A 19,788-nucleotide genomic window follows, 5' to 3' on the forward strand; every position below is an offset into this window, starting at 1 on the left:
TATTATCTTCAAAAGAGTTTGCAGCATCTAGATGTGTAGTATCTATGAGGCCATCAAAATCATCCCTCTTATAGGCAAAAATCGCTCAAGTATCATGATTTTGGAAAATCCAATTTATCTCCACATTATTTCTATTTATTTAACTAAGGCTTGACAAAGCTTAATTAAATATTGTGGAGTACGACAAATACATGTTTAATGGCTTTTATACCACATCGATAACAAATATTATCTCCACTCCTTGAAGAGTTATATTGAGAATCTTTATTATTCTCTTATTTATCTCAATCATGAGAACGGCAATTATTCTGTCTTTTGCTTCATCCACTTCCATAGTATGACCATGGACTAAAATTTTGCCTTCTTTCAGGCTTATCATGAATTGTTGCATTCACTTCAGGGAATGAAGCAGAAATAGGACGAGCTTCATGATTTTTCATTTATATTCCATTATTTTACTCAGCCACAAAAATGCATGATATAATTCAGAGTATTTCTTAAAACTCCTTTTACAATATTACTATTGTAACAACAAATCTGAAACTTGAAAATTTGCTGGCATATTTCATGAATAATATTTTCTCCTTAGAATTTCAATGGAGAATTAATTTCAAAAACTAGAAAACTGTATTCATTTACAGTTTCAAATCTTGCAACTTTATGTGCATCTGTAGAACTGTATTCATTTACAATTTCAAATTTTGCAACGTCAAGTGCATCTGCAAAACTGTACTCATTTACAGTTTCAAATCTTGCAACTTCATGTGCATCTGTAGAACTGTATTCATTTACAGTTTCAAATCTTGCAACTTCAAGTGCATTTAACAATATTTGTGGTGCAAAGCTAGCAACCACTATATACAATAAATAAAACCAATTGTTAATGACAAACCACAATTGTTAAGGCAATCTAATATTTAATTATTTGTTTGATTCATAGATTCAATAAAACACATACCTTTTTATCATGAGGCACTTACATTTCAAGATGGACAACGTAAACTCCATTGTTTACAAAAACGTGCGAGGAGGTCGATCATTCTTTTCACTTTGGAATAGAAAACGTAATGTTACATAGTCTGTTGTCTTTCTTCTCAAAACGCAATACTTCGAGCAGAATCGTGCTGATAACGTGTTATAAAATAAAGAGAATATATTAGAGACAAAGAAGAAAACTAGAACAAGATCAATCAAAGTAATTCATTCAGTTGAGTGCATTACATATTTATAGTAGAAGAAACATCTACTCTGATATGGAAATATAATATATGACTCTTGCACACAATAAGATATTCTTGATATGGAAAGATAGATTGCCACCCAAGATAGAAGGTGCATAGAATGGAAATATTGACTGCCAACATTGCATGTTGAAATCACTGTAATCTTCAATTAAGATGGGAATGTGAATCACCAAGATTGTATGCTGAGGTGGTTGAGATCTTCAATTGGAAGTATTGTCTATTGGAGGGTGATGGATATCCACAATCAATATTATTTATAACAATTTTAAACTAGTAACAGAATTGTAAGCAAAAGAAAAAAGAATTCAAAAACAACATATATGCATATTATAAGCATAAAATTATGGGATTGTCACGTTTAGTAAGGTTGTTAGTTTGCCAATGAAGATTACCCAAATTCAACCTACTCATAGAGGGTGGAAATAAGTAGATATTGACTATTCCTAATTGTCAACTGGGTTCACACAATAGGAATAAGAGAATATTAAGATACAGGACTACAAGCTCAGTATAAAACTAACCTTCGTATATCCAATACTAATTCTTCTATGTTGTATTGTGTAGGGATATATAACAAACGGGTAGAAAGTGCAGGCTGGAGCATGGGTATCTATAGACATGGTCATATTCAATATCTTAGTTATCGAAGCATAGAAAATGCAAACGAAGCTGAGGCGATTTTGGTGGCAATCTGAACAGGATTGAACAAAGCAAGACAATTGGGATTACAAATCAAGACCATTTGGTGCAATAGGCCTAGCATTTTGACTTTTTTACTTTTTTACCTAGACCTAAGAAACCTTGGCCTGTTAATCTTATTAATATTTTAACTATGATTGCGGAGGCAACAAAACATGTTAACTACTCTTGGTTTCAATCTACCATGCTCCAGGTGAAATTTGCTATTATTGCTAAAGTAACATCTATAGTAGTCTTGTCTGTATGGAGTCACAAACTCCCATATGTCAATGTTTTTAAGCTGTCTTTTATCATAAAAGAAATAAAAAATTAAATGATTGGTTACCTATAAAGGCTGCACTTGAGAAGAAATGCCTTCAGGAGCTTATGATGCAATCATATTTCAAGAGGGGTTAAAATACTTGCCTGCAAGGACTAACATAGTACATGACAGATATAGGGTTCAGCTTGAGACCCTTCCTTTTCACCAGAATCTCCATAAAAATAAACCTCAAAGCTTCTCCAACAACACCACCCATTTGGTAGACCACACCAATTCAGTTAATATCAATTTCCGCATATGAAGCCACAAGAACCCCAAAACTGATCACTGACATTATAAAAAGCATTTTACAGCTCATTACTTCAAGTCCAGCTGCCACTCCAAGAATGACGGATCTTGGTGTTTGTATTTTCTCTTTTCTTTCCTCCTGGATATGTTAATGGCTTGGCCCATTCACTTGCATAGGAGGTGGCATCTATCACAAGCTGGACTTACAAGTCGGTATCAACCTCTTCATTAATTACTAGCTGAGACATTAAAATTGATACGAAATTGATATATGATCCTAAGAACTAGGAACTACTCATTGATTAAATTTTAGTATAATTCAAAAAGCTATGCGGCAAATCATGGTGCCCAACGAAGGCCCCCCAACACACACACACACACACACACACACACACACAAAGAAAAAACCTAATGAAAGTTGTCCAACGTATGCTGAGTACCTCCACCCCCTTTTTTTTTTTTGTTAATCCCACTTTGTTTTAGCGTACTCATTAAAATGCTTGACCCAAAAAAAGGAGCAAACAATGAATGCCAAACAATGTGCAAGAATGGTTGTGAAAGTCGTTATCAGACAACCCTCATTTCAACCTCAAACACTGCCTTTCTGGTTAATCTTAAACCCACAGATATTTAACAATTCAGTTGTACTTCACGCCCATCCTCACTAATTAGAAGAAAACTGAATTAAATGGTTGAATAGCATTTCAACCATTCCTTGTAATAGTATTCAAAGCATCCGCTTTTGCCTCCTATCATTAAGATCCCAACCAAAAAGGCAAACAAGATCATAAGCCCATGTATAAATAAAACCCTCTCATCAACTCCTTGCCCATCTGTCTTCCTTCCATATTAATAATAACAACAGAACTTTAAAAACCATCAGTGTTTCTTTCTTTGAAAAAAAAATGGCTACCACGGCAACTACAATCTCTACAACCATACTCCTCCTCCTCCTTCCACTGGCAATCTCAGCTGCCAGCAAGAATTTCATCATTACCAACTGCAAGACAACATTGTATCCTGACGTTTGCATCGCCAAACTCCTCCCAAGAGCTCTCATGATCGAAGAAAGTCCATCCAGTCTAGCTAGGGTGGCCCTCAAAGAGAGCTCTTCTAGTGCAACAATTGTCAATGGTCTCCTTTCAAAGAAACCCAGATCTGACAAGGTTATAAAGGACTGCATGGACACCTATGGAGACGCCATTTATCAGATGAGCAAGTCAACTGGGACACTGAATGGAAAGCTCGACATTGTAGCCATTGACAACTTGAAGACGTGGATGAGTGCAGCACTTACGAACGAGGATACATGTGAGGAGGGATTGGAATCAGTGAAATCGGATTTACTTGGTCTTGTGATGGAAGGCAAGAAGTTGATAAGCATTACCCTTACCTTCATCAATAAGTTAGCTTGATTATGGTTTATCTCTTGAGTCTAGGCTATTTCGCGTGGTTCTTCTCAATAAAATTTGTTTTCTCTAAAAAAAAAAAGAAAAAAAAGAAGGAAACACCTTATAGGGAAGATTCTGGCCATATGATTTCATTGTGGTATCTGATATTGTATTAATTTATAAATTTAGTTGAGGTTTTGCAAAGCGAAGTGTAGATTCCTCGAATGGACTCTCTATGGATATAATTGCCTCAATTCTTTGTTGTGTAATTCATTTTCAAACATAAGTAATAAAATTGCAATACAATTAGAATTTGAAGATCCTTAGCTGATTTTGAGAACATAATGTAGGAGTAGCATAAAGCTTCGATAGAAATGGTGTAGTCACACCATTAGTGTTGCTTTTATTAGGTTACTGATGCACCATACCGTCAAGGGATGTTCCTTGTTACCACCACCAACAAGACAAAAACCTCCAACTTGAAGATGAAGCATTTCTTGTAATCCCTCGGAGAGAGCCAAAAGTTACTGCACAACACTAAAAAAAAAAAAAAAAAACCAAAAGTTAAAAGAGACATTGTAAGAAAGCAAATAAGAGTGCAATGCATGTGTGTATAGTATGAATTACATAGTATACAAGGATAGTGTTACATTTATAATTGGCCAAAAACCACACTCTACACCACATGAGCTCCTCATGGTGATGAATTAGGCCATTAAACAACCTACCCCACTTATGTAAAGAAAGAATTCCCACTAATAAGGTCATTGAGAAGTAGATTTATTCCATTTTTTCATTGCAAGAAAACTAGGCTATGCCCATTGGAAAATAGAAAATAAAAAGTTGTATATGGTGTGGTGTGTACATCCATCCATTTCCCTTTATGGTTAATCCTTTTCTACTTCGGGGTAATCATTAGATTTTCTCTTCATCTATGATTTGATGATAGTTTGCACCTTTCTCCATTCTAATACTTTCCTTTTATCCTCTAGATAAATTTTATAGAGTGTTTAGTTTAAGCTTTTCTTTGACAAAAAATTATGATTTTTATGATAGGGTTATGTACCAAAGCTAAAACATGGCCCAACGTGAAAAAGGCAGCGATAACTTTGTCCAAGTTTTGCCTAGTTACAAAGCCCAGACAGCCCTATTAAGGCACGGGTTGGGAAGTTGGGTGCACACTAACTGAAAACCCGCAAGACAAGGCCAAAAATCAATCCATCATGACAAAAAGTTATATGTTGACCTGTCATGTAAAATTTGTTTTTTTGCCACTTCTATTAGCCCAATTAGGCTATTTTGGAGTGTCATGATGTTCTTTCATTGGAACTTTTATTCATCCTAGCCAATTTATGTGTACCTTGACTAAATCATTAGGGTAGTTTTATAATTGTTTAATATATAGCAGGACTTCGCCTCAGACCCAAAGATGATTCGAGCTCTTCATTTCATATTATGAGGTGGTGATCTTTGCCAACTGGTTCAACTCCTGAGGTTGAGTGTCATGATATTGTTAGCATAAATATTGACCCAAAAAATAAGATGCTTAGCCTCATTCTTTGGGCTTTATTTCATCATGAATAGCTAGTTGTGTAAGTTTTGGTCTTAATGATGCCAAGTCATTATAATCCATGTTGGGCCTAAATGGCAGAGCTTTTAGCCATGGAAATAGAAACAATATATAAAATTATGTTCTCCTATTTCTTTGTCAAGATTAAAGTAAGGGTTAGATGTCTTACTAGCTTGACCTAGACACCCCGATTTCTCCTCCATAGAAGAGAGAGAGAGAGAGAGAGAGAGAGAGAGAGAAGAGAGAAGAGACCCAAGATTGAGTATTTAGCATCAACATCTGAGTTTTATGAAACTCACCACAACTAGATCAATTATAACTCCATGAACAAATCCCACTTCTCAAAAATTCTAAGAAATGCAACATTTTCCAATACACCTTGGAGTTGATGTTTGTGTTTTCTCTTTCCTTTCCTCTTGGATATGTTAATTGCTTGGCCCATTCACTTGCACAAGAGGTGGCATCCGTCACAAGGTGGACTTACAAGTCGGTATCAACCTCTTGATTTTTTACTAGCTGAGACATTAAAATTGATATATGATCCTAAGAACTAGGCACTACTCATCGATTAAATTTTATCTAATTTAGAAAGCTATGTGGCAAATCTTGGTGCCCATCGAAGCCCCACCCCTCCCCCTCAACACATACACACACACACACAAAGAAAAAACATAATGAAAGTTTTCCAACGTATGGTGAGTACCTCCACCTCTTTTATTTATTTATTTATTTTTTGTTAATCCCACTTTGTTTCAGAGTAGTCATTAAATTGCTTCACCAAAAAAAAGGAGCAAACAATGAGTGCCAAACAATGTTCAAGAATGGTTGTGAAAGTCGCAATCAGACAACCCTCATTTCAACCTCAAACACTGCCATTCTGGTTAATCTCAAACCCATGGATATTTAACAATTAAGTTGTACTTCACGTCTGTCTGCACTATATAGAAGCAAACTGAATTAAATGGTTGAATAGCGTTTCAACCATTCCTTGTAATAGTATTCAAAGCATCCGCTTTTACCTTCTATCATTAAGATCCCAACCAGAAAGGCAAACACGATTAGAAGCCCATGTATAAATAATACCCTCTCATCAACTCCTTGCCCATTTGTCTTCCTTCCAAGTTAATAATAGCAACAGAACTTTAGAAACCACCAGTGTTTCTTTCTTTGAAAAAAAATGGCTGCCGCGGCAACTACAATCTCTACAGCTGTCCTCGTCCTCCTTCTTCAACTAGCAATCTCAGCTGCAAGCAAGAATTTCATCATTACCAACTGCAAAACAACATTGTATCCTGACGTCTGCATCGCCAAACTCCTCCCAAGAGCTCTCACGATCGAAGAAAGTCCATCAAGTCTAGCTAGGGTGGCCCTCAAAGAGAGCTCTTCTAGTGCAACAATTGTCAATGGTCTCCTTTCAAAGAAATCCAGATCTGTCAAGGTTATAAAGGACTGCATGGACACCTATGGAGACGCCATTTATCAGATGCGCAAGTCTACTGCGACATTGAATGGAAAGCTTGACATTGTAGCCATTGACAACTTGAAGACATGGATGAGTGCAGCACTTACAAACGAGGATACATGTGAGGAGGGATTGGAATCAGTGAAATCGGATCTACTTGGTCTTGTGGAGGAAGGCAAGAAGTTGATAAGCATTACCCTTACCTTCATCAATAAGTTAGCTTGATTATGGTTTATCTCTCGAGTCTAGGCTATTTCGCGTGGTGCTTCTCGATAAAATTTGTTTTCTACAAAAAAAGAAAGAAGGAAACACCTTATAGGGAAGATTCTGGCCATATGATTTCATTGTGGTATTTGATATCGTATTAATTTATAAATTTAGTTGAGGTTTTGCAAAGCGAAGTGTATATTCCTCGAATGGACTCTCTATGGATATAATTGCCTCAATTCTTTGTTGTGTAATTTATTTTCAAATATAAGAAATAAAATTGCAATACAATTAGAATTTGAAGATCCTTAGCTGATTTTGAAAACATAATGTAGTAGAAGCACAAATCTTCGATAGAAAAGGTGTCGTCACACCGTTAGTGTTCCCTTTATTTAGGTTACTGATGCACCATACTGTCAAGGGTTGTTCCTTGGCAACACCACAAACAAGATAAGAACCTCCAACTAGAAGATGAAGCATTTCTTGTAATCCCTTCGAAAGAGCGAAAAGTTACAACACAACACTAAAAAAAAAAATAAAAAAAAAATAAAAAGCAAAGTTATAAGAGACATTGCAAGAAAGTAAATAAGAATGCAATGCATGTGTGTATAGTATGAATTACATAGTATACAAGGATGGCGTTATGTTTATATTGGCCAAAAACCACACTCTACACCACATGTGCTCCTCATGGTGATGAATTAGGCCATTAAACAACCTACCCCACTTAAGGAAAGAAAGAATTCCCACTAATAAGGTCATTGAGAAGTAGATTTATTCCCTTTTTTTTTAATGCAAGAAGACTAGGCTATGCCCTTGGGAGAATAGCAAATAAAAAGTTGTATATGGTGTGGTGTGTACATCCATCCATTTCCTTTTATGGTTAATCCTTCTCTACTTCGGGGTAATCATTAGATTTTCTCTTCATCTAAGATTTGATGACAATTCGCACCTTTCTCCATTCTAAATACTTCCCTTATATCCTCTAGAGAAATTTTATAGAGTACTTAGTTTAAGCTTTTCTTGGACCAAAAAATTATGATTTTTATGATAGGGTTATGTACCAATGCTAAAACTTGGCCCGACATGAAAAAGGCAGTGATAGCTTTGTCCAAGTTTTGCCTAGTTACAAAGCCCAGACAGCCCTATTAAGGCACGAGTTGGGAAGTTGGGTGCACACTAATTTAAAACCCGCAAGACAAGGCCAAAAATCAATCCATCATGACAAAAAGTTATATGTTGACCTGTCATGTCAAATTTGTTTTTTCGCCACTTCTTTTAGCCCAATTATGCTATTTCGGAATGTCATGATGTTCTTTCATTGGAACTTTTATTCAACCCGGCCAATTTATGTGTACCTTGACTAAATCTTTAGGGTAGTTTTATAATTGTTTAAATATATAGCAGGACTTCACCTCAGACCCAAAGATGATTCGAGCTCTTCATTTCATATTATCAGGTGGTGATCTCTGCCAACTGGGTCAACCCTTGAGGTTGAGTGTCATGATATTGTTAGCATAAATATTGACCCCAAAAAATAAGATGCTTAGCCTCATTCTTTGAGCTTTATTTCATCATGAATAGCTAGTTGCGTAAGTCTTGGTCTTAATGATGCCACATCATTATAATCCATGTTGGGCCTAAATGGCGAAGCTTTTATCCATGGAAATAGGAACAATTATATAAAATTATCTACTCCTGTCGATATCAAAGTAAGGGTTAGATGTCTTACTAGCTTGACCTAGACATCCCGATTTCTCCTCCATAAGAGAGAGAGAGAGAGAGAGAGAGAGAGAGAGAGAGAGAGAGAGAGAGAGAGAGAGAGAGAGAGAGAGAGAGAGAGAGAGAGAGAGAGAGAGAGAGAGAGAGAGAGAGAGTCCCAAGATTGAGGTTGAGTATTTAGCAACAATATCTGAGTTTTATGAATCTCACCACAACTCGATCAATTATAACTCCATGAACAAATCCCAATTTTGAAAAATTCTAAGAAATGCAACATTTTCCAAGACACCTTGGAGTTGATGTTTGTATTTTCTCTTTTCTTTCCTCTTGGATATGTTAATGGTTTGGCCAATTCTTGCACAGAAGGTGGCATCCATCACAAGCTGGAGTTACAAGTTGGTATCAACCTCTTCATTTATTACTAGCTGAGATATTAAAATTGATACGAAATTGATATATGATCCTAAGAACTAGGCACTACTCATGGATTAAATTTCTGTCTAATTTAGAAATCTATGTGGCAAATCTTGGTGCCCATCGAAGCCCTCCCAACACACACACTCACACACACAAAGAAAATACCTAATGAAAGTTGTCCAACGTATGGTGAGTACCTCCACCTCTTTTTTTTTTTTGTTAATCCCACTTTGTTTTAGAGTACTCATTAAATTGCTTCACCAAAAAAAAGGAGCAAACAATGAGTGGCAAACAATGTGCAAGAATGGTTGTGAAAGTCGTAATCAGACAACCCTCATTTCAACCTCAAACACTGCCCTTTTGGTTAATCTTAAACCCATGGATATTTCACAATTCACTTGCACTTCACGCCCGTCCTCCCTATTTACTGATTTAGAAGCAAACTGAATTAAATGGTTGAGTAGTGTTTCAACCATTCCTTTTAATAGTATTCAAAGCATCCGCTTTTGCCTCCTATCAAGATCCCAACCAGAAAGGCAAACAATATCAGAAGCCCATGTATAAATAATACCCTCTCATCAACTCCTTGCCCATCTATCTTCCTTCCATATTAATAATAACAACAGAACTTTAAAAACCATCAGTGTTTCTTTCTTTGAAAAAAAAAATGCTGCGACGACAACTACAATCTCCACAGCCGTCCTCATCCTCCTTCTGCTGGCAATCTCAGCCGCCAGCAAGAATTTCATCATTACCAACTGCAAGGTGTCTTGGAAAATGTTGCATTTCTTAGAATTTTTGAGAAGTGGGATTTGTTCATGGAGTTATAATTGATCGAGTTGTGGTGAGTTTCAAAAAACTCTGATATTAATGCTACATACTCAATCTCAATCTTGGGTCTCTTTCTCTCTCTCTCTCTCTCTCTCTCTCTCTCTCTCTCTCTCTCTCTCTCTCGTTGGAGGAGAAATCGGGGTGTCTAGGTCCAGCTAGTAAGATATCTAACCAATACATTGATTTTTACAGAGAAATAGGAGTAGATAATTTTATATAATTGTTCCTTTTTCCATGGCTAAAAGCTCAGCCAATTAGGCACAAGATGGATTATAATGACTTGGCATCATTAAGACCAAAACTTACGCAACTAGCTATTCATGATGAAATAAAGCCCAAAGAATGAGGCTAAGCATCTTATTTTTGGGTCAATTTTATTTATGCTAACAATATCATGACACTCAACCTCAGGGGTTAACCCAGTTTGGCGAGATCACCACCTCATACTATGAAATGAAGAGCTCGAATCATCTTGGGTCTGAGGCGAAGTTCTGCTATATATTTAAACAATTATAAAACGACCCTAATGATTTAGTCATGGTACACATAAATTGGCCAGGATGAATAAAAGTTCCAATGAATGAACATCATGACACTCCAAAATAGCATAATTGGGCTTAATAGAAGTGGCGAAAAAACAAATTTTACATGACAGGTCAACATATAACTTTCTGTCATGATGGATTGATTTTTGGCCTTGTCTTGCGGGTTTTCAGTTAGTGTGCACCCAACTTCCCAACTCGTGCCTTAATAGGGATGTCTGGACTTTTTAACTAGGCAAAACTCGGACAAGCTATCTCTGCCTTTTTCACGTTGGGCCATGTTTTAGCTTTGGTACATAACCCTATCAAAAAAATCATAATATTTTGGTCAAAGAAAAGCTTAAACTAAGCACTCTATAAAATTTCTCTAGAGGATAAAGGGGAAGTATTTAGAATGGAGAAAGGTGCGAACTGTCATCAAATCTTAGATGAAGAGAAAATTTAATGACCACCCTGAATTAGACAAGGATTAACCATAAAAGGAAATGGATGGATGTACACACCACACCATATACAACATTTTATTTGGTATTCTCCCAAGAGCATAGCCTAGTTTTCTTGCATAAAAAAAAGGAACAAATCTACTTCTCAATAACCTTATCAGTGGAAATTCATTCTTTACTTAAGTGGGGTAGGTTGTTTAATGGTCTAACTCATCACCATGAGGAGCTCATGTGGTGTAGAGTGTGGTTTTTGGCCAATAGAAATGTAATGCCATCCTTGTATACTATGTGATTCATACTAGGCACACATGCATTGCCTTCTTATTTACTTTCTTGCAATGTCTCTTTTAACTTTTGGTGTTTTGTTTTGTTTTTGTTTTTTGTTTTTTTTTTTTGTTTTTTTTGTTTTGTTTTGTTTTGTTTTGTTTTGTTTTGTTTTGTTTTGTTTTGTTTTTGTTTTTTTTTGTTTTTGTTTTTGTTTTTTTTTTTTTTTTTTTTTTTTTTTTTTTTTTTTTTTTTTTTTGTGTTATGTTGTGTTGTGCTGTAACTTTTCGCTCTCTTGGAGGGAGTACAAGAAATGCTTCATCTTCGAGTTGGAGGTTTTTGTCTTCTTTGTGGTGGTTCCAAGGAACATCCCTTGACGGTATGGTGCATCAGTAACCTAAATAAAGGCAACACTAATGGTGTGACTACACCTTTTCTATTGAAGATTTGTGCTACTACTACATTATGTTCTCAAAATCAGCTAAGGATCTTCAAATTCTAATTGTGTTGCAATTTTATTTCTTATATTTGAAAATAAATTACACAACAAAGAATTGAGGCAATTATATCTATAGAGAGTCCATTCGAGGAATCTACACTTCGCTTTACAAATACTCAACTAAATTTATAAATTAATACGATATCAGATACTACAATGAAATCATATGGCCAGAATCTTCCCTATAAGGTGTTTCCTTCTTTTTTTTTTTTTTTATGAAAACAAATTTTATCGGGAAGCACCACGCGAAATAGACTAAACTCGAGAGATAAACTATAATCAAGCTAACTTATTGATGAAGGTAAGGGTAATGCTTATCAACTTCTTGCCTTCCAACACAAGACCAAGTAAATCCGATTTCACTGATTCCACTCCCTCCTCACATGTATCCTCGTTTGTAAGTGCTGCACTCATCCACGTCTTCAAGTTGTCAATGGCTACAATGTTGAGCTTTCCATTCAATGTCACAGTTGACTTGCGCATCTGATAAATGGCGTCTCCATAGGTGTCCATGTAGTCCGTTATAACCTTGTCAGATCTGGGTTTCTTTGAAAGGAGACCATTGACAATTGTTGCACTAGAAGAGCTTTCTTTGAGGGCCACCCTAGCTAGACTGGATGGACTTTCTTCGATTGTGAGAGCTCTGGGGAGGAGTTTGGCTATGCACATGTTAGGATACAATGTTGTCTTGCAGTTGGTAATGATGAAATTCTTGCTGTCGGCTGAGATTGCTAGTGGAAGAAGGAGGAGGAGGACGGCTGTAGAGATTGTAGTTGCCATGGCAACCACTTTTTTTTTTTTCAAAAAAAGAACACTGATGGTTTTTAAAGTTCTGTTGTTATTTTTAATATGGAAGGAAGACAGATGGGCACGGAGTTGATGTGAGGGTTTTATTAATACATGGGCTTCTGATCTTGTTTGCCTTTCTGGTTGGGATCTTAATGATAGGAGGCAAAAGCGGATGCTTTGAATACTATTACAAGGAATGGTTGAAATGCTATTTAACCATTTAATTCAGTTTTCTTCTAAATAGTGAGGATGGGCGGAAGTGCAACTGAATTGTTAAATATCTGTGGGTTTAAGATTAACCGGAAGGGCAATGTTTGAGGTTGAAATGAGGGTTGTCTGATTACGACTTTCACAACCATTCTTGCACATTGTTTGGCACTCATTGTTTGCTCCTGTTTTTGGGTGAAGCAATTTAATGAGTACTCTGAAAAAAAGTTGTATTAACAAAAAAAAAGAAAAAAAAAAAAGGGGAAAAAAAAAGAAAAAAAACTGAAGAGGTGGAGGTACTCACCATATGTTGGACAACTTTCATTAGGTTTTTTCTTTGTGTGTGTGTGTGTGTTGGGGGTGGGGGGTGGGGTGGGGGTGGGCTTCAATGGGCACCAAGATTTTCCACATAGCTTTCTGAATTAGACTGAAATTTAATCGATGAGTAGTGCCTAGTTCTTAGGATCATATATCAATTTTGTATCAATTTTAATGTCTCAGCTAGTAATAAATGACGAGGTTGATACCCACTCGTATGTCCAACTTGTGACAGATGCCACCTCCTATGCTTGTGAAATTAAAAGTAACCGCAAGCGCACGGTATCGTTTAGCTAACAGGTTGATCTCTAGGTGATATGCCACTTTAAAATTAACTTCTTAATGATAATGTGAGAGTACAATGATTAAAATTTGTTAATTATTTTATTAAACTAAACGAACGGTCTTAATCCATACATCTAATGCGATCGAATTGAATCGAAAACTAAAGCAAACATAATCAACGCATAATTAATAAAGGCAAAAAAAATGCGAATAATAAATAAATAAAAATAAAAAGGGATGTGATCCGAGTATCAGCTCTGGATCTACGGAGGGGAGTATAATTATAATGACTTTGACCATGGATCCTTTGCCATAGCTTACAGTCCACTGATCGAGGGAACGGATATTGGAGAAAAAGAAATTGTAGAAAAGAAATAATTAAAGCAATAAAAGGAAAGGGAAACCTTAACCAAAGAGAGGCACGACTGTAGGCATCTTTGATGAAGGACCCAGGGGAAGGGAGAACAATAAATAAATGCTAAAAGTAAATTGCAGAAAGTAAATAACGAGTAAAAAAAAGGAAAGGGAAACCTTAACCAAAGAGATGCACGACTCTAGGCATCTCTGATCAAGGACCTAGGGGGAAGGGAGAACAATAAATAAATGCTGAAAGTAAATCCTAAATTAAGAATATGGAGGGGTAGATAGAAGCGGGAATGGAGGGAGGAGAGAAGATTATTGAAGAAGGTTACTTACTTGCGAATTGAACAAACGATTCGAATCTCCACCAACCCTAACAACCAAATCTAGATCTAGAATGATCTAGATTTGCAATTGCTAGACCCAGAGAAAAATGAACCTTTAAACTTGAAACTTGAACTTGAATTGCATTACATAGAAAAATTAGACCAAAACATTCAATCTAGAAATTTAAATCTCACAAATGCAAGCAAAGAAACCTAAAGAAAGCCTAAATAAACTAAAGAGAGAAGAAAGAGTACTTCTACTAAGCTATAGAAAACGTTCTCCTTTGATAGAGTATGCTCTCCTTTTATAGAGTTTACATGGAATATGAATCTTGACAGAATTTGAATCAAACTCAGGGTTCTTATCTGACTCAACCAATTAGGTTTTTGACGTACTAATCGGACTGAATTAGAGAGATCAAATGAATAATTCCACCGTTGGATTTGAGGATCAAGAAGTCGTGAAGCTCTCCTCCAAAAATCAGCTCGATCAGACACGGAATGACCGTTCAATGAAGGGCTTGATTGAAATTGAACAGAGACATTCAAAAACGGGATTTTCCCTTCCCTTATCTGAATATAATTCATTTTCCTCTTTTTCTTTCTTTAATCAAATCACAAATAGGAAATAAGATATTGAGGTATGCAAGGACTCTTTTCTCCTTTTGGACTCTCTCAATAATATCTCTGTAGATTTGATTGATAATTTATAATCTCAGTCGTAGATCAAATTTACCTTCTTTATCACTTAAATATTTCGGAGTTGGCCCATAATCACATCTCGAGCCCATCATGCTCCAGATCAAGCCCATTTTCGCATTTGAGAGTTTGAATGGACCTCTTGACGAGTAAAATTGCATGATTTGTACCAAAAACTCCAAATATTTGCTTAAATTTTGAAAAGTCCAAGAATTTGCAAAAACAACATAAAACCCAAGGTAGCTCCACTATAAGTGTGTAAAATGCATTCTTTATGCCCTAAGATTTCACACATAAATGTGCTCATCACAAGCCATTAACATATCTAGGAGGAAAGAAAAGAGAAAATATAAACATCAACTCCAAGGTGTCTTGGAAAATGTTGCATTTCTTAGAATTTTTCAGAAGTGGGATTTGTTCATGGAGTTATAATTGATCAAGCTGTGGTGAGTTTCATAAAACTCAGATATTGATGCTAAATACTCAATCTTGGGTCTCTTTCTCTCTCTCTTCTATGGAGGAGAAATCAGGGTGTCTAGGTCAAGCTAGTAAGACATCTAACCCATACTTTGATCTTGACAAAGAAATAGGAGAAGATAAATTTATATAAATGTTCCAATTTCCAAGGCTAAAAGCTCTGCCATTTAGAACCAAGATGCAATATAATGACTTGGCATCATTAAGACCAAAACTTATGCAACTAGCTATTCATGATGAAATAAAGCCCAAAGAACTAGGCTAAGCATCTTTTTTTTGGGTCAATATTTATGCTAACAATATCATGACACTCAACCTTAGGGGTTGAACCAGTTGGCAGAGATCACCACCTCATAATATGAAATGAAGAGCTCGAAACATCTTTGGGTCTTAGGCAAAGTCTTGCTATATATTTAAACAATTATAAAACTACCCTAATGATTTAGTCAAGGTACACATAAATTGGCCAGAATGAATAAAAGTTCCAATGAAAGAACATCATGACACTCCAAAATAGCATAATTGGGCTAATAGAAGTGGCGATTTTTTTTTTTACATGACGTGTCAACATATAACTTTATGTCATGATGCATTGATTTTTGACCTTGTCTTGCCGGTTTTCAATTAGCTGCACCCAACTTCCCAACTCGTGCCTTAATAGGGCAGTCTGGGGTTTGTAACTAGGCAAAACTCAGACAAAGCTATCGCTACCTTTTTCATGTTAGGCCATGTTTTAGCTTTGGTACATAACCCTAGCATTAAAATCATAATTTTTTGGTCAAAGAAAAGCTTATACTAAGTACTCTATAAAATTTCTCTAGAGGATAAAAGGGAAGTATTTAGAATGGAGAAAGGTACAAACTATCATCAAATCTTAGATGAAGAGAAAATCTAATGATTACCCCGAAGTAGAGAATGCTTAACCATTAAAAGAAATGGATGGATGTACACACCACACCATATACAACTTTTTATTTGGTATTCTCGCCAAGGGCAGCCAAGTTTTCTTGCATAAAAAAAAGGAATAAATCTAATTCTCAATGACCTTATTAGTGGGAATTCTTTCTTTACTTAAGTGGGGTAGGTTGTTTAATGGCCTAATTTATCAACATGAGGAGATCATGTGGTGTAGAGTGTGGTTTTTGGCCAATATAAATGTAACGCCATCCTTGTATACTATGTAATTCATACTAAACACACAAGCATTGCATTCTTATTTACTTACTTGCAATGTCTCTTTTAACTTTTGGTTTTTTTTTTTTTTTTTTAGTGCTGTGCTGTAACTTTTGGCTCTCCCGGAGGGATTACAAGAAATGCTTCATCTTCAAGTTGGAGGTTTTTGTTTTGTTGGTGGTGGTAACAAGGAACATCCCTTGACGGTATGGTGCATCAGTAACCTAATAAAAGCAACACTAATGGTGTGACTACACCATTTCTATCGTAGCTTTATGCTACTACTACATTATGTTCTCAAAATCAGCTAAGGATCTTCAAATTCTAATTGTATTGCAATTTTATTACTTACGTTTGAAAATAAATTACACAACAAAGAATTGAGGCATTTATATCCATAGAGAGTCCATACGAGGAATCTACACTTCGCTTTGCAAAACCTCAACTAAATTTATAAATTAATACGATATCAGATACCACAATGAAATCATCTGGCCAGAATCTTCCAATAAGGTGTTTCCTTCTTTCTTTTTTTTTAGAAAACAAATTTTATCTAGAAGCACCACGCGAAATAGCCTAGACTCGAGAGATAAACTATAATTAAGCTAACTTATTGATGAAGGTAAGGGTAATGCTTATCAACTTCTTGCCTTCCACCACAAGACCAAGTGAATCCGATTTCACTGATTCCAATCCCTCCTCACATGTATCCTCGTTCGTAAGTGCTGCACTCATCCACGTCTTCAAGTTTTCAATGGCTACAATGTCAAGCTTTCCATTCATTGTCGTAGTTGACTTGCGCATCTGATAAATGGCGTCTCCATAGGTGTCCATGCAGTCCTTTATAACCTTGTCAGATCTGGGTTTCTTTGAAAGGAGACCATTGACAATTGTTGCACTAGAAGAGCTTTCTTTGAGGGCCACCCTAGCTAGACTGGATGGACTTTCTTCGATCATGAGAGCATTGGGGAGGAGTTTGGCAATGCACACGTCAGGATACAATGTTATCTTGCAGTTGGTAATGATGAAATTCTTGCTGGCGGCTGAGATTGCAAGTGGAAGGAGGAGGAGGACGGCGGCTGTAGAGATTGTAGTTGCCATGGCAGCCATTTTGTTTTTTCAAAGAAAGAAACACTGATGATTTTTAAAGTTCTGTTGTTATTATTAATATGGAATGAAAACAGATGGGCACGGAGTTGATGTGAGGGTATTATTTATACATGGGCTTCTGATCTTGTTTGCCTTTCTGGTTGGGATCTTAATGATAGGAGGCAAAAGCGGGGATGCTTTGAATACTATTACAAGGAATGGTTGAAACTCTATTCAACCATTTAATTCAATTTTCTTCTAATTAGTGAGGATGGGCAAGAAGTGCAACTGAATTGTTAAATATCCGTGGGTTTAATATTAACCGGAAGGGCAGTGTTTGAGGTTGAAATGAGGGTTGTCTGATTACGATTTTCACAACCATTCTTGCACATTGTTTTGCACTCATTGGTTGCTCCTTTTTTTGGGTGAACCAATTTAATGAGTACGCTGAAACAAAATGGGATTAACAAAAAAAAAAAAGAGAAAAAAAGAGGTGGAGGTACTCAGTATACGTTGGAAAACTTTCATTAGGCTTTTTCTGTATGTTTTTTTTTTGGGGGGGGGGGGCTTTGATGGGCATCAAGATATGCCGCATATCTCTCTGAATTATACTGAAATTTAATCGATGAGTAGTGCCTAGTTCATAGGATCATATATCAATTTCGTATCAATTTTAATGTCCCAGCTAGTAATAAATGAAGAGGTTGATACTGACTTGTAATTCCAGCTTGTGATGGATGCCAACTCCTGTGTAAGTGAATGGGCCAAGTCATTAAGATATCATGGAGGAAAGAAAATAGAAAATACAAACATCAACTCCAAGGTGTCTTGGAAAGCGTTGCATTTCATAGAATTTTTTAGAAATGGGATTTGTTCAAGGAGTTATAATTGATCGAGTTGTGGTGAGTTTCATAAAACTCTGATATTAATGCTAAATACTCAATCTTGGGTCTCTTTCTCTCTCTCTCTTCTTTGGAGGAGAAATCAGTCAAGCTAGTAAGACATCTAACCAATACTTTGATATTGATAGAGAAATAGGAGTAGATAATTTTATATAATTGTTCCTATTTCCATGGCTAAAAGCTCCGCCATTTAGCCAGAAGATTGATTATAATGACTTGGCATCATTAAGACCAAAACTTACGCAACTAGCTATTCATGATGAAATAAAGCCCAAAGAATAAGGCTAAGCATCTTATTTTTGGGTCAATATTTACGCTAACAACATCATGACACTCAACCTCAGAGGTTGACCCAGTTGGCATAGATCACCACCTCAAAATATGAAATGAAGAGGTCGAATCATCTTGTGTCTGAGGCGAAGTCTTGCTATATATTTAAACAATTATAAACCTACCCTAATGATTTAGTCAATGTACACATAAATTGGCCAGGTGAATAAAAGCTCCGATGAAAGAACATCATGACACTCCAAAATAGAATAATTGGGCTAATAGAAGTAGCAAAAAAATAATAATTTGACATGACAGGTCAACATATAACTTTTTGTCATGATGGATTGATTTTTGGGCTTGTCTTGCGGTTTTTCAGTTAGTGTGCATCCAACTTCCCAACTCGTGCCTTAATAGGGCTGTCTGGACTTTGTAACTAGGCAAAACTCGACAAAGCTATCACTTGCGTTTTTCACGTTGGGCCCTGTTTTAGCTTTGGTACATAACCCTATCATAAAAATCATAATTTTTTGGTCAAAGAAAAGCTTAAACTAAACACTCTATAAAATTTATTTAGAGGATAAAGGGGAAGTATTAGAATGGAGAAAGGTGCGAACTATCATCAAATCTTAGATGAACAGAAAATCTAATGATTACACCGAAGTAGAGAAAGATTAACCATAAAAGGAAATGGATGGATGTAATTAATCATATACACACATGCATTGCATTCTTATTTACTTTCTTGCAATGTGTCTTTTAACTTTTGGTTTTTTTTTTTTTAGAGTTGTGCTGTAACTTTTGGCTCTCCCGGAGGGATTACAAGAAATGCTTCATCATCTAGTTGGAGGTTTTTGTCTTGCTGGTGGTCGTTACATGGAACATCCCTTGATGGTATGGTGCATCAGTAACCTAAATAAAGGCAACACTAATGGTGTGACTACACGATTTCTATCGAAGCTTTATGCTACAACTACATTATGTTCTCAAAATCAGCTAAGGATCTTCAAATTCTAATTGTATTGCAATTTTATTACTTATGTTTGAAAATA

The 19,788-nt window shown here is 36.0% G+C and overlaps 4 protein-coding genes across 4 annotated transcripts; 2 read left to right on the plus strand and 2 right to left on the minus strand.

Moving 5' to 3' along the window:
• Window positions 1-3,398: 3,398 nt before the first annotated feature.
• Window positions 3,399-3,908, plus strand: LOC149005303 (21 kDa protein-like). The gene has a single exon (XM_089135838.1). It carries the CDS (start codon window positions 3,399-3,401, stop codon window positions 3,906-3,908), a length of 510 nt encoding a protein of 169 aa, XP_088991964.1.
• Window positions 3,909-6,631: 2,723 nt separating this feature from the next.
• Window positions 6,632-7,141, plus strand: LOC149005304 (pectinesterase inhibitor 4-like). Its single transcript, XM_089135839.1, has one exon. The coding sequence runs from the start codon at window positions 6,632-6,634 to the stop codon at window positions 7,139-7,141; it is 510 nt and encodes a 169-aa protein (XP_088991965.1).
• A 4,979-nt stretch (window positions 7,142-12,120) lies between these two features.
• LOC149005305 (pectinesterase inhibitor 10-like) lies at window positions 12,121-12,621 on the minus strand. Its single transcript, XM_089135840.1, has one exon. It carries the CDS (start codon window positions 12,619-12,621, stop codon window positions 12,121-12,123), a length of 501 nt encoding a protein of 166 aa, XP_088991966.1.
• A 4,454-nt stretch (window positions 12,622-17,075) lies between these two features.
• On the minus strand, window positions 17,076-17,585 carry LOC149005306 (pectinesterase inhibitor 10-like). Its single transcript, XM_089135841.1, has one exon. The coding sequence runs from the start codon at window positions 17,583-17,585 to the stop codon at window positions 17,076-17,078; it is 510 nt and encodes a 169-aa protein (XP_088991967.1).
• Between the last annotated feature and the right edge of the window lie 2,203 nt (window positions 17,586-19,788).

This window comes from Hakea prostrata, chromosome 9 (assembly GCF_041222555.1).
Source record: "Hakea prostrata isolate BN-2017 chromosome 9, UWA_Hpros_2, whole genome shotgun sequence".
NCBI classification, from domain to species: Eukaryota; Viridiplantae; Streptophyta; class Magnoliopsida; order Proteales; family Proteaceae; genus Hakea; species Hakea prostrata.

Excerpts from the sequence above, each read along its gene's own strand:
- LOC149005303 (XM_089135838.1), top strand. The coding sequence starts at position 3,399 with ATGGCTACCACGGCAACTACAATCTCTACAACCATACTCCTCCTCCTC.
- LOC149005306 (XM_089135841.1), bottom strand. The coding sequence starts at position 17,585 with ATGGCTGCCATGGCAACTACAATCTCTACAGCCGCCGTCCTCCTCCTC.
- LOC149005305 (XM_089135840.1), bottom strand. The coding sequence starts at position 12,621 with ATGGCAACTACAATCTCTACAGCCGTCCTCCTCCTCCTTCTTCCACTA.
- LOC149005304 (XM_089135839.1), top strand. The coding sequence starts at position 6,632 with ATGGCTGCCGCGGCAACTACAATCTCTACAGCTGTCCTCGTCCTCCTT.